At 53.7% G+C, this 23,745-nt stretch overlaps 2 protein-coding genes across 3 annotated transcripts in view; both read right to left on the bottom strand.

Moving 5' to 3' along the window:
• Positions 1-329: 329 nt before the first annotated feature.
• Positions 330-7,338, bottom strand: TPP1 (tripeptidyl peptidase 1). 2 transcript variants are annotated; one of them, XM_024569357.3, is made up of 13 exons: positions 7,275-7,338; positions 7,088-7,159; positions 6,694-6,833; positions 5,161-5,311; positions 4,827-4,954; positions 4,499-4,677; positions 4,156-4,354; positions 3,821-4,009; positions 3,532-3,601; positions 2,989-3,109; positions 2,740-2,898; positions 2,458-2,583; positions 330-2,285 (listed from the first exon to the last, which is right to left on the bottom strand). In XM_024569357.3, exons 1-13 carry the CDS (start codon positions 7,289-7,291, stop codon positions 2,145-2,147), a joined length of 1,692 nt encoding a protein of 563 aa, XP_024425125.1. In that variant the 5' UTR covers positions 7,292-7,338; the 3' UTR covers positions 330-2,144. The 2 variants fall into 2 exon arrangements, with proteins under 2 accessions (XP_024425125.1, XP_024425124.1); XM_024569356.3 differs by lacking the exon at positions 7,275-7,338 and having other exon boundaries at positions 7,088-7,268.
• Positions 7,339-8,094: 756 nt separating this feature from the next.
• Positions 8,095-23,745, bottom strand: part of DCHS1 (dachsous cadherin-related 1) — a 38,482-nt gene continuing 22,831 nt past the window's right edge. The window contains exons 3-21 of the mRNA XM_053924916.2: positions 20,899-21,087; positions 20,582-20,813; positions 20,218-20,454; positions 18,860-19,885; positions 18,441-18,634; positions 18,134-18,230; positions 17,876-18,033; positions 16,822-17,686; positions 16,494-16,733; positions 16,257-16,382; positions 15,400-15,609; positions 13,540-14,418; positions 13,304-13,417; positions 12,933-13,144; positions 12,690-12,844; positions 12,374-12,504; positions 11,980-12,263; positions 11,500-11,638; positions 8,095-11,166 (exon numbers count right to left, since the gene is read on the bottom strand). Of these exons, the coding sequence (XP_053780891.1) occupies positions 8,555-11,166; positions 11,500-11,638; positions 11,980-12,263; positions 12,374-12,504; positions 12,690-12,844; positions 12,933-13,144; positions 13,304-13,417; positions 13,540-14,418; positions 15,400-15,609; positions 16,257-16,382; positions 16,494-16,733; positions 16,822-17,686; positions 17,876-18,033; positions 18,134-18,230; positions 18,441-18,634; positions 18,860-19,885; positions 20,218-20,454; positions 20,582-20,813; positions 20,899-21,087 (8,100 nt within the window). The 3' untranslated portion in view covers positions 8,095-8,554. The remainder of the gene's footprint in view (positions 11,167-11,499; positions 11,639-11,979; positions 12,264-12,373; positions 12,505-12,689; positions 12,845-12,932; positions 13,145-13,303; positions 13,418-13,539; positions 14,419-15,399; positions 15,610-16,256; positions 16,383-16,493; positions 16,734-16,821; positions 17,687-17,875; positions 18,034-18,133; positions 18,231-18,440; positions 18,635-18,859; positions 19,886-20,217; positions 20,455-20,581; positions 20,814-20,898; positions 21,088-23,745) is intronic.

The raw sequence follows: 23,745 nt of genomic DNA, 5'->3' as shown, positions 1-23,745 counted from the left end.
GGTGCCTCCTGGGAACCCCTGGAATGTCGAGTGCTGTCTTTTATGGGCCTGGGACCTTCATTCAGCCTGACTCCTAAAGACCTTGCTTTGGACTTTACGGGCCGACACCGCTCGACCACCGGTTGCCTGCCAGGCTGCATCCTTTGTAGTTCCCCTGTTCAGCCTTTTAAGGGTTCGTAGTGGAGGTGGGAAGCCTCCGTCCCCGCCAGCTGCCGAGAGAAGTGAGGGCTACAGGAAAGTGCACGCAGTGCTGCTGTTAGATGGGGAGAAAGGTACCGGTATTTCAGCCTGAGTAAACAACATATGCAAAATCACAGTGAGTGCAAGAGTGAGGTTTTCAATGTAGCAGATATTTATTCAATTCCTATTTGCCGATCCTGGGCCTGGGAATACAAAGTTAGGTAAAACAAAATTCTAATCCTCTAGGCACCAAAGGTCTTGGAAAAGGAGGCAAACAGATCAGCTGGCAATTTCAATACTACATGGGAGTTACAATACTAGAGGTAGACACGGAGTGTGCAGTGCAAAAAAAAAAAATTAAGGGAATTAACATCTGCAGCCTACTTCTGTGTATCAGGCACTCTGTCACCTTTATTCCATTTAATTGTTCACTGATTATTATGAGAGGCATAGATATCTCCACTTAACAAATGAGGAGTAGGCTCAGGGAGATAGACTTAGTTGCCCAAGATTCTCCACTAGTTTGGGTCAAGGGCTAGTTTGTATTAGAAACAAGAATCAAATAGGTTTGGTTTCAAAAATCTAGGATTTTTGTGCCATATCAAAATAAACTAGCTTCAGGGAGCCAAAAGGTTCAGAACAGAAAGTGGCTTCTGAGCTGAGTCTGGAAAGAATCCTGGAAATCAACCCAGCAAAGGGGAGTCAGGGGTAGTGGTAAGGGCACAGTATATCTTGAGCAAAAGTGAAATATGTTTGAAGGGAAAGCAGGGGAGGATAAACAATTGTTATTACCCAGAAACAAATAGCAAGGAAGGGATCAGGTTTGTGAGTCATGATAAAAAGCCTGAACTGTATCCAATAATCTTTAAAGGGTCTTAAGTAAATGGCTTGATGAGATTTTCATCTTACTCTGGAACATGGTTTAGGGAAGGGCAGGAACAAAGGTCATTTTTTCCAAGAGCATCCTACAATTCAGAGGAGAATATGGCTTTAAGCTAATTTAGTAGCAGTGGAGATAGATGATTTCTAGATATACATGGTGAATATAATTGGCAGGACTTGTGGATTGATAAAGATATTTTTTAGAGGTAAGTCAGTAGGGCTTGTTAATTGAAGGGGAGAGGTGAAGGAAATGGGAGTCTAGAATGACTTAGCTCTCTGACTTGATTGGAAGAATCATAATATCGTTTAGCAAGGAGAAATGAGGGAATAGTCTGGGATTGGGAAGGAGGAAGGGAGATGAAGTGTTGAGAACTGCACATCTTGCATTTGAGGTATCAATCACTGTTGGATAGAAAGTCTGATTTAGTGAGATGGTGATGGCTGTAGATGACAATGATTGATTTGCTCTAGGGGACAATTAGGAGAGTGAGAAGAGCAAAAGACTAAGGTTGCAGTAATGAAGTACACCAACATTCAATGAGGAAGCAGAGGAAGATGGAATGGCCAGAAAAGAACGTACGCCCTAGAAGCTAAGGAAGGAGAGGGAGTGGGCAACTATGACAGAGGGCCATAAAGCAAAGATTGGGAAGTGTGCACTTGATGAAGCAGCAGGGAGGCCATTGTTTCTGAGTCAGGGGAGGAAAGAGTAAAAAAGTGAGAGCAGAAGTCCTATTGCAATGAATTGAGGAGCAAACACAAAGTAAAATCATGTTCACAGTGTAGATAACCCTTTGGAAAAGCCTGGTTGCAAAAAGAAAGGAATGGGGCTGGGGAGGGGGATGCTCCCAAACAGTGCTGGTTATAGCATAGCTCAGAGGAACTGAGGTGGGAGTAGGGAGACCTGAGTATCATGGAAAAGGGTAGGGTTGGGAGTCAAGTCACACGAGTAGTACTTCAGGGTTAGGGAGATAAGCTTGTCTGCAGCAGGTGAGGATTCAGCAGGGCTTCCAACTGTGCAGAATGAGGAAACAAGCTACCAGCTGTGGGGCCAGGGATAGGCCCACTCTCCTAGCAGGAAAGGGTCAAGGGTTGACTAATGTCTTCAGCAGAGCTGGGAAGTTGGGTGTTCCCCAGCCTGTCACAGGATCCCAGCCAGGGCCAGAGCAGAAACCCTGACCCTGCACCTCTTCATCCAGACAGGACTCATGGCAGCCACGGGTTACCTAGGAATAAGATGGGCATCAGATCTGGACCTGCTGGTTCCAGTACTAACAGTACCCCCTCACCCTGTATTCACATCCCAGAGGCTATCATACCCCATCAGGACTGCTCTCAAATTTTCTTAGCATTCTCCATACTCATGGAAATGTCCACACCCCTCCCTTTCACACTCACATCAAAGAGTCCAGCCCCGTGCTTCTGGTAGAGCCTTGGGTTGAGAAAGCCAAGAGGAGGGCGGCCACTGAGAATTCTGTGTTCATTTATCAGGGATAGGATCCCTCCAAACACTGGAGTAGAGGCCTGCAAGGGTGAGGGTACAAGTAGAGGTTAGGGGTTCAGAATAATTGGACTTTTGGGGAGGGATGTTTGAAAGGATCAAAGGTCTCTGAGGAGTCAGGGGTTCAGGATACAGGCTAAGGGTAGTTCCTGAAGGTTTGAGGCCAGGCTGATTCTCACCGAGGTGCCAGACACCCATGGAATAGGAACATGGTTGCTGACCACCCAATAGCCATCAGAGAGTGCAGCCACATCTGGGTAGGCACGGCCACTGGCATTGAAGTAACTGGATGGTGGCAAGTGGGGGCTGGAGCTCAGGAACTGGGCTACAGCTTCCTCCTGAAAGGCATTGTTGAGTGAGTATGTCTCTTGAATGGAGGATTCCTGACTCCCCACCTCCCCAATCCATCCTCATAAACAACCACATACCTGATATGAAGGCCGTGGGAACACATTGCTGAAGCCTCCACCACTGATATAGTCAACAATCTCATTTGTGACTTGGAAAGGATTCTGGAAGGATGTGCCTCCCACTGTGGTGACATAAGGACTGAGGGCAGAAGACAGCACTTAGACGGTAGTTGTCCTACAGATTTCTCCAAAATGAGTGAGGGTGGGTGGGTATGGTCTGTGGGTTGCTGGAGGGGCTGGGCTCTGTGGCGAAGCATGTACATGGCAATGACTAAGGTTTTGAGCCCTGAAGGCTTGGCCTGAGGTCACTGTATACTTTTCCTACAGAACACCCACCAAATCTGCCATTAAAATGCCTAGGGACTGACACTGGGAGCTCTGTCCTACTCAGGAGACTTGGGGCCTGAGACCTACAAGAAGAGGGGAGTGCAGCAACCAGGGCATGTAAAGCTAAGGCTGAGCCATAGGGGCACCTGGTGGGGTCAAGGCTAAAGTTCCAGATCATGAGGTCACAGATGAAAGGTTGGTGGTCAGAGATAAGTGGTGAGCTGGGGCGCTTGCCTGGAGGCTGGGAAGCTGGGACGGAATTGGTGTCTTCCAGAGGCAGACCAACACCCAGCCCCACTGTCACCTGGGAGAGAGACCAAGTTTAGTACTCAGATTAATCGGTCAGAGCTTGGTGTGTAGATTCAGCTGTCAGAGAGAAAATTCAATTGTTAGTCATTACTGCAAGAGGTCAGATTTTAGAGGTCAGGTGAGTGGTCCCTGTTAAATTCAGATTATGATTCAGAGATCAGGATTAGGGGTCACTGTGGGGTCAAAGGTCCCAGGTTGGGTGAGGGGAGGTCACCTGAGGCAAAGAGCAGGGTAAGACCCCGAGTGGCAGCCTTCATGAACTCGGTGTTGACCCTCTGCATGTAAGCACTGCTGAGGGAGTCCTCGTCATCTCCGTAGCTCACAGTGTGCACAGGAGGCAAGGCTGACTCGTTACTGAGCAGTAGGAGCCACTGCAGGAAGGGTTCCTGTGTTTCATGCCGGCCTGGATTTTTTGTGGGGAGGAGGGGCACAGGCAGTCATCTGGGGGTTTGTCAGAACCTCCCTCTAGTTCATGGGATTCTCTTGGGGGAGCAAGGATCAGCACCGACCCCTACCCCTCTCCCCACCAACCAGCCCCTTGGGCAGTACCAGGGTTACTGTAGACCCAGGTAGAGATGTTGGCACCAGCACTCATCAGGTACTCCACATCTAGACTGGCCTCAATCCCGGCCCGGCCCCGGCCCTGTTGTCCAACCACACGGGCTACTGATGCCTGATGTGCAAAGTTTCCACCAAAGAGACGCATGAATTGAGCCAGGTCTGAGTCATGGAAGTACTGCTCCAGGAACTACGGACAGAGTCAGAGCAAATATCATGGGTCAGAGGACATAGCCCCAGGTGTCATGACAGGAAATACTATCCCAGATCACAGGATAGGGGATAAGAGCACACCCTTGGCTGGTCAGAGTCTCGGGGCTCCTGTATGGCTCACCTGGGCACAGGCTTGGCTGTTGTTGGTTGTGCCAGAGCCCACATCTTGTGCTGTCAAGTTGTATCGCTTACGGATCACGGATGGGGTCACCCCCAGGTGCAAGCCAACAGCCCCTGCCACCTGTGGCTCAGGGCGCTCCCTCAGAGATGATGTGGGGGGAAAGCGGTGCAGACCCCCCACTGTGGGAAGGAGATCAGGTTTAAGGAGGAGATCTTTTAGACTCCAACCCGCACTTTACTATTGATCTTCCCTACTTTCCCATGGCATCTAAACTTTTCCAGCTCCTGACTCTGCCTGCCCCAACCCCACCAACCCTACTGGGTGTTACCAAAGTCCACATGGGGGGCCAAGGCCTTCGGGAGCCGGTAAGGATGTAGGGACCTTACAACATAGGTCTTTGCAGGTCCCCCCACATAGCGATGAAACTCAGACCCAGAGAGTAGCAGCTCTGCCTGTCTGGAGGTCAGAGATTAGAGAACAGAGGTCAGAAGGCATGGAACAACGCAGAGGAGGCTGTGTGAGCATCACTGGGCAGTTAGTTGTCTCCCCATGCATTAGCTCTCACCCACAGCCCCCAGCAAGCTCTCAACTCCCTCCCATTGGGGTGACTAGTGTTGCTGATGGGGTGACTGGTACCCTCCATGGGGCAATCATTCTCTCACCGGACACTCATCCAGCAGGTCAGAAAGTCCTGTGTGGTCACTGAGTGGCAGTTCCGGACTCCAGCAGCCAAGAGCCATTTTTGGACTGTGTGGAGGGTCAGTGGTGATGGCTGGACCAGTTCAGCCACATCCTCTAGAGTCAGGTATTTCCCTGCAGGAATTCAGTAGAGGCTCTTGACTTCATTCATTGCTTTTCCAGCTTTCCCAAGCTCGAGAGACTTGGAATGCCAGGGCCAGGCATATGGGTTTACCCTAACGGCTACTGGGTTGCAGATGCTGCCCCACAGCATGCACTGCCGTGATTATGAAAAACAGATGAGGTTCATAAACTAAAACTTATCTTATTTTAAACTTATCTCCAATAAAAGTTTTCAAAATTTTCAGAGCCAATTATAAGGTGACATCTAATTCAGCTCAAATTTTCATCCTTGTTGATTTTAAGGTTAACGTGATGGAGTGACTGTTTTTCTGCATGGAGCCATGCACACTAGTCCTTGCCTTCTGGGTGCATCTGAGACTGCTCCCCACCCCCATTCCTCTACACACTTTGAAGGGCTGCAAGCAGGGAAAGGACACAAACCAGCCTGAAAATTGGAGGAAAACACTGACTGTTTTGGAGCAGAGTGTGGAGGAGAGTGGAGAGTGGGGTGGAGGGGAAGGGACAGCCAGGGGGCTGGGCAGCAGCCAGGTGAGAAGATAAACAAATGAGTTTGTGGCAACAAGGGATGATGAGAAGTGAACTCCTCCAAAGGCTACTTCAGAGTTAGAAGTAGCAGCCTTAGTATGTGAGCGGAGGAGTAAATGGAAGTGGATTTGAGGAACTTGAGTTGATGAGGACCTAGATACACAGACAGTCCCTGACTTACGATTTTTCGACTTTACGATGGTGCAAGACTGATATGCATTCAGTAGACACCGTGCTTTGAATTCTGAGTTATGATACTCTCTCCTGATGCTGGGCAGTGGCGGGAAGCCACACCTCCCACTCAGGCACAAGATGGTGAGAGTAAACAACTGGTGCTCCACCAGTTTTTGGATGTTGTGTTCTGAGCATATTTAAGGCAGGCTAGGCTAAGCTATGATGTTTGGTAGGTTAGGTGTATTAAAAGCATTTTTGACCTAATAATATTTTCAACTTATGATGGGTTTACTGGACATAACCCCTCTTGTAAGTCAAGGAGCATCTGTACTAGAAGCTACTTCCCCATTTGTCTGGTAGCTGGCAAGCAGCAGAGTCATAATTTGAATCCCGATCTGATCACAAAGCCTGTGCTCTTTACTGATACCCGCTTTTAGGTTTCTTGCCTGACAAACAAAGGTGGAAAGGTTTGGGGGAATGTAGTTTTGGACAGTTTAGCTTCAGTTCACTTTTTTATTCAGAAACTCTTCAGCGAGAGCCACTGCCATTCATCTGCCCTATGTCACTTCCTCGAAGGCCCTGAGACCCTGACATAACCTGCACTGTTCCAGGCTCAGCCCAGCCCTGTGTCCCTGCACTGCATCCCACATCCTGTCCCCAGTCCCGACAGGCACCGTATCGAGGAGAGCCAGGGTCCGACACAGCCTGCACCAGCTCAGACAGTCTTTCCAGGTTCTGCTGTCTTAGGGCAAAGGTGAGACTCAGCTCTTCCTCAGGGTCCACACGGCCCAGGGAAGCCCAGCCTGGGGGCAGCCTGTGGGGTGAGGAACATGGTCTTTGTTAGAGTGGCAATAGGAAATAGTGACGGAAGATTCAGAATTAGTGGCTGAGACTTTGGGTAGGATCCCAGCAGCACACGTGGCTCATAGAAGTGGATGATAGACAACTGAGCCTGGGAACCTAGGGATGAGACTATGGAGTGAGTACCAGGAGCTTGTTAGGTGGTGAGGGAGGCTAGGTGTAGGACAGGGCATGGGGAAGGGGGTGGTCAGTGCTAAATCAACTCACGTCCGCTGTTGGTCAGGCTCCGGGGTGTAACTGCATGTGCCCGCGACGAGGAGGGCTAGGAGCCCTAGGAAGCTGCAGGGGTGGCAGGTGGGTTTCAGCAGAAGCGGGGTTGTCATTTTGTCCCCACCCTCCAACATGTATTCCCTTCAATGTGATCCCCTTCTCCCAACGCCTCTTAATCCCTCACCAGGATCGTAGTCCCATTCTGTCCTCAGCAGATCTGCTGTCATGTGACAGATCACATGAACCCCCTTCCCCCATCACAGTACTACCTTTCTGCCTAGAAACTAGTGACGGTGCTGGCTCCTCCCTCAAGTGGGTGGTCCTGAATGCCGGTTGAGGCTGCCACTTGGATTCTCCCTCTGGCCCATCAAGCCCTGGAATAAGCCTAGGGTTCCTTCCCTACTGCCAGAGTCCAGCCAGGACTCACCAGAGGGGATAGGGGGTGTTAAGAAAGGAGCCCCAGAGGCCCACAGACCCAACACCCGGGTTCCTCCTAGCAGTATATCAGGAAATACACTTAATCTCTCAGAGCCCAGGTTTCTTCATTTAGAATACACAGTAATATTAAAAGGGGTCTGTCTTATAGTTGCAGTGAAAATGTACAGATAAAACATGCAAATTGCTCATCAGAGTCTGACAGCAAAGGCTCAACAAATCTGAGCTCCTATTGCATGTGCATATATAGTGGCCCCAAGAAACACATATAAACTACCTGGCTGTTCCTGTATCCACCTCCCACCTCCTTGAAGACCCTAAAGCCTAGAACTAGTCATCCCTAAGATCTCTCCTCACCCAACCAGTCTCTCTGCCGGTCACTGCCTGCCTTCTCCTGGCCTCCTGCCTGTGTGAGGGAAAGGCCGATTGCAGAGATGGCTCCCAGTGACATCCCCATCCTAGATGCCCATGTCCACCACCCCTCTGTGCCTACTGAGATGTCCACAATGTGCCAGGTGTCTTCCAATCACCCCCCCATTCCTCTGGCCCCCACAGAACTGAGCCAGACGCTGGATACAAACTGCAGTTTATTAAGGCTCCAGAGTGAGAATTGGCACTTGGTTCTGGGCAGGGGCAGGGACATCAGTGGAACCCAAGGAGCTGGGCCCCAAAAGGTTGGAGGGCTTCCTCCACACCCCTACCCCCCAATAAATAAAGTCTCAGCTCCATCTCAGGGTGCTGTCACAGGACAGGAAGCCCTCACTGAGGAGAACCCAGGGCTACTGCCTCCTTCATATTTCTTCCCACATTGGACCTGGCCACAGGTCATCGCCCACAGGGCCTCCGTGGTACTGGTGCTCTGATAAGGCCGGGGTGAGATGCAGCTTGCCCTCACTGGAGGAGTTTGGGATGGGTAGCTGGCTTCCCCTGTGGCCAATCAAGGTCTGAGGCTGCCCAGGGCAGGCTCAGATGGGGCCTGCATTGGGGACACTATACGCGTCCCAGGTCAGGGCCCAGCCCGGGCCACAGCTAGATGTGCAGCTCTGTGTCATCGGGTGGCTCCAGGCCAGACTCTGCGCTGAGTGCTGAGGCTGAGGGGCCCTGGGCCACCCCAAATGGTGAGACAACAGGTGAGCGAGCAGCCAGAGGAGACAGTGAGGGTGAGAAGCTGGGGGACATGGCAGCTGACGACAGGGAGCCTTCGTGACTGATGGGGGAGCGGTGAGAAGCCGGTGGGAAGATGGCCCGGGTTGCAGCTGTGCTGGCTGGCTTGGGGGGCACAGACTTGGCTCCTGGGTGGGCCACGGCAGTGATGAGGGGTGGTGGGTCAATACGGGGAGCCGGGGGACATGGCCGTGCTTCGTCCTTGAGCCGAGCGATCTCTGTGAACACGCTGGCCAGTGGCTGAAACTGAGGGCACCAGCTCAGTAGGTAGTCCCAGTTATAGCTGCCACGGAGCTCTTCTTCACCAGCTACAATGGCCGTCAGTGCACCTGCCACACATGGCTTGCCATCTGCTGGGAAGCCATAGTCCCCGGTGGGTGCAGGGCTCAGGCCACAGCCCCCCAGGAAGGCCGTGGCAGTGGCTGGAGGGCCCTCTTCTCGGTACAGAGTGGCTCCTGCACCTGGCAACAGGAGCCCTGCCTTTCGGCCCTTATACCAGGTATCAGGGGCAGGTGGTTCACAAGATGTGTCACTCAGTCCATCTGCATCCTGCTGGATGCCTGAATCGGGGCCACGGGCAGCCAGGGAAGAGGCCACACTGGCCACACGGGGAAACTCGTTGATCATGCGGATCTCGTCATCCTCCGCAGCCTCTGCTGAGCCTCGGCCGCTTGAATGGGAAGGGTCCAGGGAGCCACCCCGGGGATAGGGGCCTCCAGCTCCTGGCCCACCATAGCTGGGGAGAGTCTGGTGATATAGGTGCTCTGAGGGGGGTGGGCTGGGTGGCTCCCGGCCCAGCTTCTGCAGGGAGCCACTGGCCAGGGGTGCTGCCTGTGACATCGGGCCAGGTGCTGCCTCCGCTTTGCGGCTACGAGCCCGCACCAGCCCGAGGACCAGGGCTGCCACTGCAAGCACCACCACCACTCCCAGGGAAGCTGCCACAGCCCCCACCAACAGCAGGTTGAGGTCAGGTGCCAGACCCAGCGCAGTGTGGGTGATATCCACAGTCACAGGCACTGTGGCACTCCTTGAACCAGGCAGAGGACCCCGTGCCACCACTTCCAGCCTCAGCTCCCGAGGTGCCTCTCGCCGGGTCCGGCCCCCACCTCCAGAGGGGCCTGTCCCACTGCCTGGTGCCCGGCTGTCCACACGCAGGTACAGGGCACCTGTAGTCTGGTTGATACCAAAGTAGGGAGAAGAGGTGGCAAGGGAATAGAGCACCAGGCCATCAGCACCTCCATCCTCGTCTGTGGCCTGCACGTGACCCAGGCTGTGGCCACGCCGGGCACCTTCTGGCACTTGGAAGTGGAAAGCTGGAGCCAGGAATACCGGGTCATACTCATCCTCACCAGTCACCAGCACTGACACAGTGACTGAGGCTGAGAGATTCCCAGCATCGGCAGCACCCACCAGCAGCTGGAAGCTTCCAGTGTGCTCATAGTCAAAGGCCACTCGTGCCCGCAGCTCCCCGGTTGAGCTGTTCAGTGCAAATACCTCACGTCCCTCAGGCCCTGGCCCGGCCTCCAACAGGCTGTAGTGCAGCCTGCCGAAAGCCCCGGCATCCCCATCAACTGCATGCAGAGTAGTCACAAGAGTGCCCGGAGGCTGGTTCTCTGCCAGGCTGGTGCTGAGCAATCTCAGTGGGAAGGCTGGGGCATGGTCATTCACATCCTGGACCTCAATGGTCACTGGTGCCAGAGCAAAGTGTGCCCCCACAGGATCGGCAGCTTGCACCACAAGCTGATGTCGAGCCTGGGTCTCACAGTCCAAAGGTCGGGCCAGTCGCAAGGCACCTGAGTCCTCGTCCAGTTCGAAGAGACCAGAGGGGTCACCCGAGCTGAGGGTGAAACGTATGAGGCCATGAGGGCCCGGGTCAGCATCAGAAGCCTCCACATGCAGCAGCTCAGCTCCAACAGGCGTGTCCTCGGATACTGCCACACGGTAGGCTGCTTGGGTGAAGACGGGTGGGTTGTCGTTGACATCCAGCACAGTGATGGTGACCGGCACAGCTGAGCTGCGGGGTGGCTGTCCCCGGTCAGCTGCAGTCACAGTTAGATTGTACTGGGTTAAACTTTCAAAATCTAGAGGCTCAAGTAACACCAGGCATCCCAGCGCCTGGGGGCCTAGTCCACCACTCTCCCCAGCTTCAGCAAGCCGGGGCTCCAGCTGGAAGACTCGGCCCCGGTTGCCACTGATGATGCTATAGTCCACAGTGGCATGGGAGCGGCTTCCATCAGCATCTGTGGCCTCCAGGGTGAGCAGGGTGGAGCCAGGGGGCAGATCCTCAGTCACAGCCACGCGGTAGTGTGGCAATGTGAAGCTTGGAGTGTGGTCATTCTGGTCCTGCAGCTGCACATGCACTGTGGCTCGGGCTGCCCGGCCTGGCATCCCTTGATCTCGGGCTTCCAGCACCACATCCACCACTCCTAGCCCCTCATGGCCCAAGGCCACTGTTCCCACTGTCGTGAACAAGGTCCCTGAGATGAGAAGGGAATGGAGAGAAACATGCATTCAGCAGAGACTATGGGTGAGCAGAGGAAGTAACCCTTCAGGGCCCAGGAAATGGCCTCAGAAGTCAGACTCCAGGGAATAGCCTGTGTGCTGGGAGATTATGGGATGGCCTCCAGGATTCAGGGAACAGCTTCTAGACATGCAGCCAGGACAGGCCTTAAAATAGAGATAAAGGAGGAAAAACATCTTCCCTGGGTTAGAGATCCAAGAGTTAAGAGTTCGGGCAGGAAATTGCAGGAACGAGGTCAGAACATGGCCCACAGTCAAAGATAAGGGGTCAGATCCCAGGAAGGACGCACCATTGTTGGGGTCAACACTGAAGCCTTCGGCAGGGGAAGCCAGGTGGTAGGAGATGTGACCGTTGGCACCCGAGTCCCGATCAGTGGCAGAGACGGAGAGAATGGCACTGCCTGGGAGTGTGTGCTCAAGCAGCGTCACCTGGGGTGTGAGCACAAATGTTTATGGCCATGCTGCCCTGCTATCCATTCAGCCTGTGCTCTGGAGATTGGTCCCATGAGCCCTACTTGGCATCCATTCCAGCATGGAGCCCATACTTCCTAGTATTAGAATTGCCCACCTTCCCCCATTTTGGGGCATGGGACAAAAAACCTGGGTACAGTTCCCAGGAATTGCAAGACTGGTGTGAGATGGGACATCCCACCCCCAGAGCTCCATCCTCAGGTCAGTTCTAAAGTCCAGCCCATCTCAGACTCTTCTAGCCTCCTCGCTTCTCTCCAACATGAACAACCCTGGGTTCAGATGTGGGGACTTCTAGGTACCTGGTAGAGGCTCTGTGAGAAGACAGGGGCATTGTCATTGACGTCCTCCACAAACACTGTGAGGTTGGCACGGCCCTCGTGAGGCCCATCATGTGCCAGCAGCTGCAAGTGGTAGCGGTCACGCTGCTCAAAGTCCAGGGGCCCTGTGAGGGAGACACGGCCTCCATAGCGGCCTATGCTGAAAGGATCCTGGGGTCCAGATGAGCTCAGCACATACCACAGCACGGGTCCAGAGTCCACGTCGTTCCCCGTGACCTGTGCAATCTCTGAGCCCAAGAGTGCATCTGCAATACACAGGACAAATGTGTTCGGCATGGTCCAAGACACCTCTGGAGCCCCAGAATGCTGAACAGTGCTGCCCTACCACCCGTTGCACCTCTTGCGCAGCCCTCACCTTCAGATACTCGGAGCTCCCAGGGCTGGGGGATGGTGGGGTGATTGTCATTGGTGTCGATGACCATCACCGTGAGGGTAGCTGAGCCCACCAGAGGTGGGCTTCCTCTGTCTGTGGCCATGAGTACCAGCCTGGACACAATCAGGGGGAGCACAATCAAGGGAGGAGTCTGGGGATAAGGACGAACACTGGGCAGGGCTAGGGTGATTCAGGATGTGGTCTAGACTGAGGGGGACTCAAGGCAGGGTCCCTTGCTGGGGCTTGAAGCTGGATGGACCCAGAAAGGGGTCGTGGGGTCTGTAGAGCCAGGGCTCACCATGTTTCTGCCCAGATCTCACGGTCCAGGATGGCTGTGGTAGTGATAGTGCCTGTGGCTGGGTCTACATGGAACAATCCCCGTGCTGGCTGGGATGCAGCCAGACTATAGGAGATCTGTCCACTGGGGCCTTGATCCAGGTCATCTGCCTCCACCTGGTGAAAGTAGGAGGCTTCTGGCACTGACCTGGGCACAGACAAGTCTGATCAGTCCTGCCCCCCATCTTCCCATCATATCCCATACCTGCAGCAGGGGCCCATCCAACGGCCTGGACTCGGGCAGGAAGGCCACATAGTGGGGCTGCAAGAAGCGGGGAGCATTGTCATTGGCATCTTGCAGGGTTAGGGTCAGTACGGAGAAAGCAAAGGCTCCTCCACTCTCTGCCTGCAGCACCAGTCGTAGCCGTGGATTTGCCTCAAAGTCCAGCCCCTCTGCTGAGCGAACTGTGATGGCACCTAGGAGGAGGCAAAATGCATCTTCCTTGCCCTGGAGCCTCCCTCTCTGAGGCCTCTTACTCAAGGGCAATCCTTCCCCCACCAGAGCCTCCTTAAGCCCAAAGGGGAGCTCCCCCAGGAGTCTGCCCCTTCATAGAGCTCCCTGTTCCTGCCCCTCACCTGTGCTAGGCTGGATAGAGAATGTCCCTTTCTCGTTCCCACTGAGAATGCTGTAGGTAATCGGTCCACTTGAGCCCCCTGCATGGACAGCCTTGGGGGAGGCGATGGGAGTCCCTGCAGAAAGAATGGTATTGGTTGGACTGTGAGCACTAGACTGAGGGAGTTTGGGGTCATTTTTAGTGAGAAAGCCAGCCCATGCAGAGATATAAAGCTAGGAGACATGGTTGGAGACCCACCTGGAGGTGCATTCTCACGGAGCACAGCTTCGCTACTAGCACGGGGAAAGCGGGGTCCACGCTCAGACTCCCCCTGAAGCCCAACAATGACCACACCGGTGGCAGAGCGAGCAGGTCGGCCAAGGTCAGTGGCCACAATGAAGAGAACACGATCCCGGGGGCCCAGGGATACAGGGGAGCGGGCCACACGGATTTCACCAGTGTAGGAGTCCACAGTGGTGCCAGGAGGGGGTGTGCCGGCCAGCCGATAGAGGATGGAGGCATTGGCACCAGCGTCACGGTCTTCGGCTCGCAGAGTGGCCAGAGGCAGGGTCGGGGTGCTGAGGCTGGGGCCTGGACGGGGCAGGCGCAGCCTCAGGGGACTGGTGGGGAAGGTGGGTGTATGGTCATTGACATCACGCACTGTGATGGTGACAGGCACCGTGGTGCTTAGGGGCCCAGCAGCTGCACCATCTACTGCATTCACAGAAAAGGCATAGCTGGGACACTGCTCTCTATCTAGGGCTGCAGCTGTGCGCAATTCCCCAGAGCTGGGCTCCAGCAGGAAGATTCCTGCTGCACCTGCACCAAGGTAGTAGGTCACATGGCCATTGGCCCCAGCATCAGGGTCATGAGCCTGTAGCTGCAGCAGGACAGTCCCTGAAGGTGCATCCTCAGGCACTTCCACAGAGTAGGCAGGCACAGGAAAGGCTGGGGCATGGTCATTGGCATCCAACACTGTCACTGTCACAAGCAGAGTGGCACTGAGAGCTGGCTGGCCTCCATCCCGGGCTTCTATCCGCAGCTGGAATGCTGGTTCCACCTCCCGATCCAGCGGTCTCATGGTGCCAAACTCCCCAGAGGCTAGATCTAGGATAAAGGCTCCTGATGGGTCTCCATCTGCAGAGGAGGGCAGGAACACATAAACATACATGTATCAGCCCATGGGAATGCAGCTGATTTACAGGCAATAGCAAAGAATGAGATAGAGGGGAGGGAAGGGAGAGGAAGGAGAGGGGAACATAAAGAGACGGAGAAATAAACTGTGAGAAAGGCAGAGAAACAAAGCAAAACACTGAAGGTAAAGACACTATAAAGCAGCTGATCTTCGAGTGTGGTCAGGGAACTCCTGGGAGTCCCCTGACACCCTTTCAAGGGAGTACATAAGATCAAAACTATTTTTATAGCCATACTAAGACATTACACGCCTTCTTCATTCTCATTATATCACAAACGTACGGTGGAGTCCAGATGGTATGAGACATGTGATGACATCATCACTTGGATGGTTAATGGAATGTGTGCATATACATTCTTGTATTTTCTAGAATATTCTTGGTAGAAAGTTTAGAACATAAATATGTTCAGAGATTCGTTCAGTTTTTGCTGGCTTACCTTCAGTTACACCTGCTATAATCTTGGCAACCTCATTACTATGCAACAAATTGTTATTTGAAACCCTAACATAGTATACTTCATTGGCTTGCTTTGCAATCTTTTATAATCTACTCAACTTCAATATCTAATATGGTAAATATTTATATACTGATATATTATGTATTTATTACAATGTTATAACACACTATTATATAAACAAAAGCTCTTCAGATATCTCAAAAATTAAGAATGTTAAGGGTTCCTGAGACCAAAAAATTTGAGAACAACTGCTCTACAGGGAGAGACAAGAATGAAAAAGAAACAAAATTTAAAAACGGAGACACAGAAGATGATAATGACCTGGAGAAACACAGGAGACTCTCAGAGTCACAGATATATACATGAAAGAAAAAGAGGAATACATAAAGAGAAGGAAAAGGAGACCCTGACACACTGACGGATGAGGAGTAGAGCTGGGCATGTGGGTACTGGGAAGGTGCTCACCCAGGATGCGGTACTGCAACCGCCCATTGGCTCCCACATCTGGGTCAGACGCCCGCAGTGTGGTAAGGGTCTGGGGGTCCTGGCCCTCAGGCACTTCCAAGGAGAGATGGGCACTTCCAAAGGTTGGGGCATGGTCATTCTCATCCTCTACAGCCACACGCACTGTGACATGGGTCAACAGCGGGGGTGATCCTCTGTCCCGGGCATACACTATGAAGAAGCAAAATCAATGAGCTCTAGCCTGCTCCCATCCCCTGGAGAAGTCCACACCACACAGTGTCCATATGTGTTCAACAGGTGCTCACAGAAAACATAAAATGTCCATCTCTCCACACCCCGCAAGTGCACAGGTACCTACATGTGGACATGCACACATAAATACACAGGTGTCAGAGATGTTATTTTCTTCCCACCTCCCCTGCTTGATGCATGCAAGATGTACCTTGGATTAGTAGTAGTGTGACAGAAAAGGCATTAAATGAGGTATCAAAAGGTCTGGGTTCAAGTTCCAGCTTTGCCACTGTCAAGCTGTGTTAGCTTAAGCAAGTCACTTCACCTCTCAGGTACTCAATAATGATATGCTCCTCTGTTAAATGTCTGCAGTATAATCTCAGTCAGTCCTACAGGGCATAGTTGTGACATTATGCATTTAAGAGTTAGTGTGATCCCACTGGTGACAGCCTAGAAATCAGATAACTTTGCCCTCTGCCAAACTGTTGACTCCCCAAAAGGATCCAAAAATGTAACAGAAGCTGTGTTGTAATGGGTGGAAGCTTCTAGAGGTAATTGGTGTTTCGGCCTATGCAACACTGAGCTGACAACACCTCTCAGGCTTTCAGGGTCCTGTCAGTGTGTACCTGTCAGGTTGATCTCCTCCTGTTCCTCTCGATCCAGGGCTCGAAGAGTTGTGAGAACACCAGTGTCTGGGTCCAGGGAGAAGCTTTCACCAGAGATACCTCCATAGGTCACTTGCCCATTAGCCCCTGAGAAGGGGCAGCATGGAGGGTGATCAGATGATATATATATACACATACAGTCCTTTCTTGCCCCAGTACATCCCTCTCTCATCTCCCCACCTCCACTCAAGGTCTTACCCAGGTCAGGGTCGGTTGCCCGCAGAGTTAGAAGAGAGGTGCCAGGTGGGCTGTTCTCCCGCAAGATGACGCTGTACTCCTGCTGCTGGAAAGTAGGTGCCTCATCATTGATGTCGATGACACTGACAGTCAGGAGCTGCGTGGCTGAGCGCGGAGGGGAGCCGTGGTCGGAGGCCACCACCGTCAGAACGTGCTCAGCTCGCTGTTCACGGTCCAGGGGACGCACCACGGACAAAGCTCCTAGGTGGGTAGGGCAGGATGGAAGAAAACCTCCTTACTCCCTCCACATTCACACCCTCCTTGTCCCCAGCCACCAGACCTAACTCACCAGTGCTAGAGTGTAGCCGGAAGTAACCGTCCCCGCCAGCTGCAAGGCGATAGGTCACCCTTGCGGCCTCACCCAGGTCTGGGTCCCAGGCTACCACGTGCAGTGCCACCAGCCCAGATGGCTGATCTTCCGGGAGGCGCACACGTGAGGGCGAGGCGAAGACGGGTGCATTGTCATTCTCATCCGTGACAAAGACACGAGCGGAAACACGCGCTGTGCGGCGGCGGCTGGCATTAGCAGGCCGGTCAGTGGCTTCCACGAGCAGTAGCATCGCAGGTGTGGTCTCGCGGTCCAGGCCCCGCGGGGCGCTGAGCGCCCCGGTGCGCGCGTCCAGACGCAGCGCAGGCGCAGGCGGCTCCTGGCGCAGCAGGCGGTAGCGCACGTCGCTGTTGGGGCCTGGACCATCGGCGTCCGACGCGCGGAAAGTGTATAGCGCTGCTCCTGGCTCCGGGTTCTCCGGCAGCGCCAGCGCCAGCGGGTCTCGGGGGAAGGCCGGCGCGTGCTCGTTCTCGTCTTGCACGCGCACCTGTACGCGCAGCAGTCGCGCGCCCGCGCCTCCCAGTCCCTCGGCACGCACTGTGAGTGCGCGCCACGCCGGGCCGGCCTCGAAGTCCAGCGGCCGGGCCAGGTATAGGCGCCCTGAGGCTGCGTCCAGCGCGAAGGTGCCTTCTGGGTCTGCGCCGCCCACCAGAGTGTAGGTGAGTGTTCCCACCCCCACTGGCTCTGGCTGCGCCACCGAGCCCAACAGGGAGCCGGGCTGCAACCCCTCGGCTGCTGTCACTGTCAGCACGACAGGCACCGGTGCTGCGGGGTCTGGCTCTGAAAGATCTGGCGGGGGCTCAGCCAAGTGAGTTGAGGGCAGCACCTGTTATGGACCGAGGCAAGAGGAAGAAATCGGGGACCCACGTAAAAGGGGGCCTGGACTGGCCCGGTGGGTAGTAGGGATGGTGCTCAGAGTAGCCTAGGAAGAGGGGGAAAGGACCCACTGGAGGTGGAGCTATTGGAGAAGGCCCACAGCAGTGGCCAAGTGGACAGATCTGGGGGGCAGCCATACCTGCACCAGCAACTGGAGGCTGGAGCTCCGAGGAGGGCTGCCTTGGTCGTGAGCACTCAGCATCAGCACATAGTGGGGCCGTTCTGCCCGGATCAGGGGTGCTGCAGTGAGCAGCTCCCCTGAGTGAGGGTGCAGAGAGAAGAGCTCTGAGCCAGGACCTGGGGACAGGCAGTGGAAGGGTGAGGGCCTGGGTCCCAGAGTGGGGCAGGTCATGAGGGTGTGCCACACCCATCAATTCCCTTCTCTCCACCCCCTTACCAGTCAGAGTGTACAGGATGGTCCCATTCTCCCCCTCATCTGGATCCTTGGCCTGCAAAGTGGTCACCAGGGTTCCTGGAGGCACACGATCTGGCACCTGTGGGGACACACAACTCATCTACAGTTGTCTCTTCCCTGTTCTTGAGACAACTCAGGATGGAGTTCCCCTCACCCATGTGCAGGCAGAGCCCCTTTTTTGCTCTCACACCTGTTCCAAAAAGCAGTCTCTTACCCACACCTACATCTGTATGGAGAAATGCCCATTCCCTCTTACTTCTTCAGAGCAGGGTTCTTCCACCTCATATACCTGTACAGGAAGGCCCCCGCCAGCAGCCCCTGAAGCCTGCAGGAAGGTGGGGCTGTTGTCGTTGAGGTCCAGCACTGCGATGTGCACGGTGCCTGTGGTACTGCGGGGTGGGCTCCCCCCATCCTGCACCTGCACCAGGAGCTGGTAGCTGCTCTGCCGCTCGCGGTCCAGGGTTTGGAGTGTGGTCACTTCTCCTGCGTGTACAGGAAAGGGATCACATATGAGATAGCTAGGGATGCAAGGCCAGAGGCCTCTGACTGAGAAGCTGGGGTTTGGAGAGTGAGGGAGGGAATCCCAGGGTGAAACTCCAGGTTCAGTCCTGGTCTTTGTGACCAGGCTCTGGGAGTCCTGCCTGGGTGTTCATCAATCTGAGGATGAGGCAGTGGGGTCTCAGAATTTATCTGGGTGCCAGTACTCACCAGTCTGGGGTTGGATGCGGAAGGCCTTGCTGTCTTCTGACATCTGTCGTAGGCTGTAGGCCAGCCGTCCATTGGGTCCCGAGTCCCGGTCAGTGGCAAAGACCCGGCCCACACTGGTCCCTGGGGGCTGGTTCTCTGCCACAGCCAGGAAAGTGGGCTCCTCAGACAAGCGGGGACTGTGGTCATTCTGGTTGAGGATGCTGACCCTTATGGTGGCTGTGCCTGTTTGCTGCCCCAACTCAGCTTTGGACCCAGACACTGCCATTACTTTCAGTGTGTACAACTCCTGGGCTTCACGATCCAGTGCTGTCCTCACCCATAGCCACCCACTCTGTGGCTCTAGGCCAAAAGGGCTACTTGGCCCATCTCCTGAAAGGTGGTAGGTGATGGAGCCCCCATCAGGTGCTCGAGCCTGCACTTGCAAGACCTGAGTTCCAGGGGTGGTGCCTGAGGGCAGGTCCACACGATAGCTAGGGCTGTCGAAATGGGGAGCCAGCCCACGGATCCCCAAGTCCTGTACCACCACCTGTAGTCGAAAGTGGCTGGTGCGGGGTGGGGAGCCCCCATCCCGAGCTTCCAGGTCCAGCTCATGCGCTGGCCCCCCTGGGGACCCCAGAGGTCCCATAAGTCGTACATGGCCCGTGGTGGGGTCCACAGTGAAGACCCCACCACCTCCAGCAAGAAGGTTAAAAGTGACTCGACTGTTAATGCCTGAGTCAGGGTCCAGAGCACGCAGCGTATAGATGATGGTCCCTGGGGCAGTGCTTGGTGGCAGCAACACTGTGTCTTCAGGTGCAGGGAAGGCAGGGGAGTTGTCATTCACATCATCCAGCAGCACACGCACCCGAGCTACGGCGAAAGCTGGGGGCACTCCACTGCCTGCCTGCACCTCCAGCTCCAGCACTGGCCCCAGCAGCTCCCGGTCCAGAGGGTGAAGTGTTTGTAACAGCCCTGAGGCCCCATCTAGGGAGAAGAGTCCTCGGGGATCTCCACCTGATAGGGCCATGGTCACAGGCCCCAGGCGACCTAGGGAGGAGGAGGGAACAGGAAAGAGATGGAGGGGCACCTATTGAGTTGGTGTCAGACTCTGATCCCAAGACGGGTTACACAATGCTCACACCTGTGTCTTTCAAAGGACTGGGGGGAGGGGTAGCTGTTGGCAGAGAAGCTAGGTGGCACTAGGTGATATTCATGTGCCTGGGGGTGAAGCAGAGGAGCGCCTGCACAGGCCCAAGGAGTTGTCGGAACTGGAACCAGAGTTTTGTATTGGGGCTATTTGGGGTACTCTGAGATGTAGCTTGAGGGTTATATTGGGGTGGTTTGGTATGGCACCAAGTGGGTATAATGAAAAATGATACCTGGTGGGTTGTGTGCCCGGACTATGCCCACGCTGGTGCCTGGGGCCACATCCTCTGGCACAGAAAAGACATACTGTAGTTGTTCAAATATGGGTGGTATGGGGGTTCCAGGCACAATGCTGATGTTGACTCGGGCACGGGGCTCTGCCTGCAGGCCCCCTCCATCCTGAGCCCCAATCTCCAGCTGCACCACAGAGTTGGCCTGTCTGGCCAAGGGCCAGGCTACTGTCAACAGCCCTGGGAGGAGGGAGAGAGCAGAGATGTATAAGAAAACAATAGAGTTGGAAGGAAGGCAGTACTTCATTTAGGCAGGTGGGCAGGGGGTAGGGTGGGAGACAGATTCTGGATATAGCAGGATCCTCACCTGAGTGCTCATCCAAGGCAAAGAGTGGGGGACTACTGCCAGCCAGGATATGGTAGGAGAGTCGCCCGTGGGGCCCCTGGTCAGGGTCATGGGCACGCACCCTCAGCACAGCGGTGCCTGGTGGACTCTGGGCACTCAAGCTGGCAGAATACTCCCGTGGATAGAACTGAGGTGGGTTGTCATTCTCATCTGACACAAACACCTTCACATACACAATGGACTTGAGACCTCCCTGGTGAGATATGTAGCCAAAGTCAGGTGGGCCTTGTCTCGCCCTGGTGAATGCCCTACCCCAACATCCCAAGCTGCCCACTCACCCCATCCACAGCCGTCACTGTGAAGTCGAAGCTTGAGGGCCCCTGGTCACGGTCCAGGATCTGCGTCGTGCATACGTCACCACTGTGGGCATCAATGCGGAAAGGGGGAGACCCCGAGGCCCCAAGTCCAGCACCCAAGGAATAGGAGAGGAGGCCAAATGTGCCACTGTCTGCGTCTGTGGCTGTTACCTACGGAGAGGCTGGGGTGAGTGATGCCCCATCTTTTTGGCCAGGAAAGCCAGAGCTACATGGCGATTAGAAGGAGCAGACCCTGGCCCAGCTGGGGCTCAGAGTCTCTGGATGGCGGACACACAGAGGGGCCTAGTAGGACATACATCAAAACCCAAGCCTAGTCCAGACCTCGTCACCTGTGTTATATTCCTGTAAGCCTCTCATCACAACATATTTGTCAACTGGTCAATACATGACCTTGTTTTAGGTGTGTTTCTGTTGAAAGACACCTGATTTAACATATATTTTTGCTTCATTAACATTGAACTCATGGCTAATGGCATTACAACTCTTATCTGAATGAAGTGCATCTAAACACACACACAAGGGTGGGCAAAGTAGGCTCACAGTTGTGAGTATGTGGAACGCAGAGCTTATTCTTGTGTTACGGTATTATTTATTCAACCCGCATGTCTTTGCTGCACGAATGACTGTAAACCTACTTTTGCCCATGCCTGCATTTTCTCCATAAGGCATATCACAACCTTCTTGTTCTCAGGAACACTAGACAGTGTTTCAGCACCACACTTGGGGACCATTTTTAAACAGCAAAATCGCCAGTGAAAAGCACATAAATGTAAAAAAACGTGGCACTCAACAGACTGTATAAAGGGCCCTTGTTTATAGTATAAGAGCTAAAACATGAAGGCAGAGCCTTGCCACGTTCGACCTCAGCTGGGAATGTGCGTTAGGTGACTTATCGCTCTACACGTGTCTGAAAGTAACTGCAGAAGTTCCCTGAGTATTGATTTTTGGGTTACACATAAATTTTAGAAAGTCAGCAAATTCACAAATAGAGAATCTACAAAGAATGAGGACCAACTGTATTTATAAAGAGTGCTAAAGAACAGTGACCATAAATTCTTGGTGGATCACAGGGAGTTAATAACCCTCACTAAATCACTCCAAGTAGAAAAACTGGCTGACTGATAGAATTATAGAGGCTAGTGTCAGAGGGCCTACTCTTTATTGAGATTGGTCATTACAGAGTGAGATCTGATTGATACTGGAATCTGATCACTGGAGTGATCGGGGTCTGCTCTACGGATTTGTGGATGTGACTCATGCACCTTTAGCATCCCTTCACCTCTCAAGCCCACCTCACTGGGAGTAGGAGGGGGAGAATTGCAGGTCTATATCGCAGGTCCAATACTGAGGTCTTTCAGTTGTGGGGGCTTCCCCAAACTAAGGAATAGGGGAAGGCTTTCCTGGTTAATTCTTGGGCATCTCCCTGACTGGTTCAGAAAAAGTTGAGTGATTAGACACCAATATCAGGAGCCTCTGGACATTTCAGAGCCAGATCAGCAGGATACACCATTCTGGGAGCTCCTGAGCCTGGGACAGGGCCACGCACACCCTAGGTCCTCTATGTGTATTTGTTCATTGAGTAAACGGACACTCTGATTGCCCTGTCTTACAACAAAAACTTCTTTCAAACTGAGTTTTATACCATCCATGCACATTAGGGCCTCCATAGTGGGTTAGCTGGTGCTGACTGCTGTAGCCTGTGACAAAGTGCTCTTTGTGGATACAAGGGCCTCAGGGTCATAATATGCTGTAAAAGGAACCTGGAGAGTTCCCCTTTCGGAGCCAGAAAATGTTGCTCAGGGAGAAGGCTGGCCAAGGACTGCTAATGGTTGCCCAGGCCCTTGACAGAAGTGATTTGTGCCATTGTTTACCCTCCCGAGAGACACTATGACCCTGCCATGGCTGGACCCTGGAAACAGCTCCCGCTGCAACTCTACTGTGGCTGTGGGCCCGGATATCCCAGGAGACAAACTTCCCCTGCATTAAGCCTGCAGGCTGCAGCACAGCTGTGGAACCATCTCCAGAAGCTGTTACAGACCTTTGCCCTCTGACTCGCTGCAGGGAGAAAGCAATAAATAGTGGTCAGGGGAAGTTGTCAGGAACCGGCCCCAAAAGGCGCAGAGGCCATTGACTGGAAAGGACCAAGGCAGAATTGAATTTCCCAACCTATATGCAGCCCCTGCTCAGAGGTTCCGATGGAAATGCAGAGTCTCCATTTCAGCAGGCTGTCTGCCCTGCTGCACAGTCCAACCGTGTTAGCAACCTCTACCAAAAGCCATAACTAACCTCATCTCTCTCCTCTTGTCGCCCCCACATCCCTAGCTCTCAGCAAATGCACTATTTCGAGGAGAAATTAAAGACTCTTATCTGTGAACTCTAAACTTCTGAACAGACCACAAACACTGCAGTAGCCCCATCCTGACTTCCTTCCCTGGTGTTTCTCCCACTTTGACTTCTTGACATTATTCTCTCCTGCTTCCCCCTCACGCCCCAGTCTTCCTTTGCCTCTCCTTACTCTGTCTGGTCTCACACATTTTTGTTCCCTGGGATCTCTTCTTGGCCTTTTTTTGCTGTACACACTCGCCCAGGGCCCTCTCTTCCACTTCCGCAGCTTTGACCGTCATTCCTCTTTGACCCAGTCATTCCTCTGAGCTCCAAACTTGTACATACAGATGCCTGCTCAACATCTCCACTTGGACATCCCACAGGCACCTCAAATCCAACCTGTCCAAAACTGAAGTTGTGAACACTCCAAACCCCTCTCTAATGTCTCTTCCATCCACGCAGTTGCTCAAGCCGGAAATGTGT

The sequence above is a fragment of the Desmodus rotundus genome, chromosome 5, assembly GCF_022682495.2.
Source record: "Desmodus rotundus isolate HL8 chromosome 5, HLdesRot8A.1, whole genome shotgun sequence".
Taxonomy (NCBI): domain Eukaryota; kingdom Metazoa; phylum Chordata; class Mammalia; order Chiroptera; family Phyllostomidae; genus Desmodus; species Desmodus rotundus.
This window is presented reverse-complemented; position numbering and strand designations above follow the sequence as displayed.

Coding starts and splice junctions, on each gene's coding strand:
- TPP1 (XM_024569356.3), bottom strand. CDS start 7,224: ATGTTGGAGGGTGGGGACAAAATGACAACCCCGCTTCTGCTGAAACCC. Junction 3,602..3,820: donor TACCCTGCTCTTTGCCTCAG/GTGACCTCCCCT, acceptor TCTCTCTCCCAG/GTGACAGTGGGGCTGGGTGT. Junction 2,899..2,988: donor TCCCACGGCCTTCATATCAG/GTATGTGGTTGT, acceptor AATGCCTTTCAG/GAGGAAGCTGTAGCCCAGTT.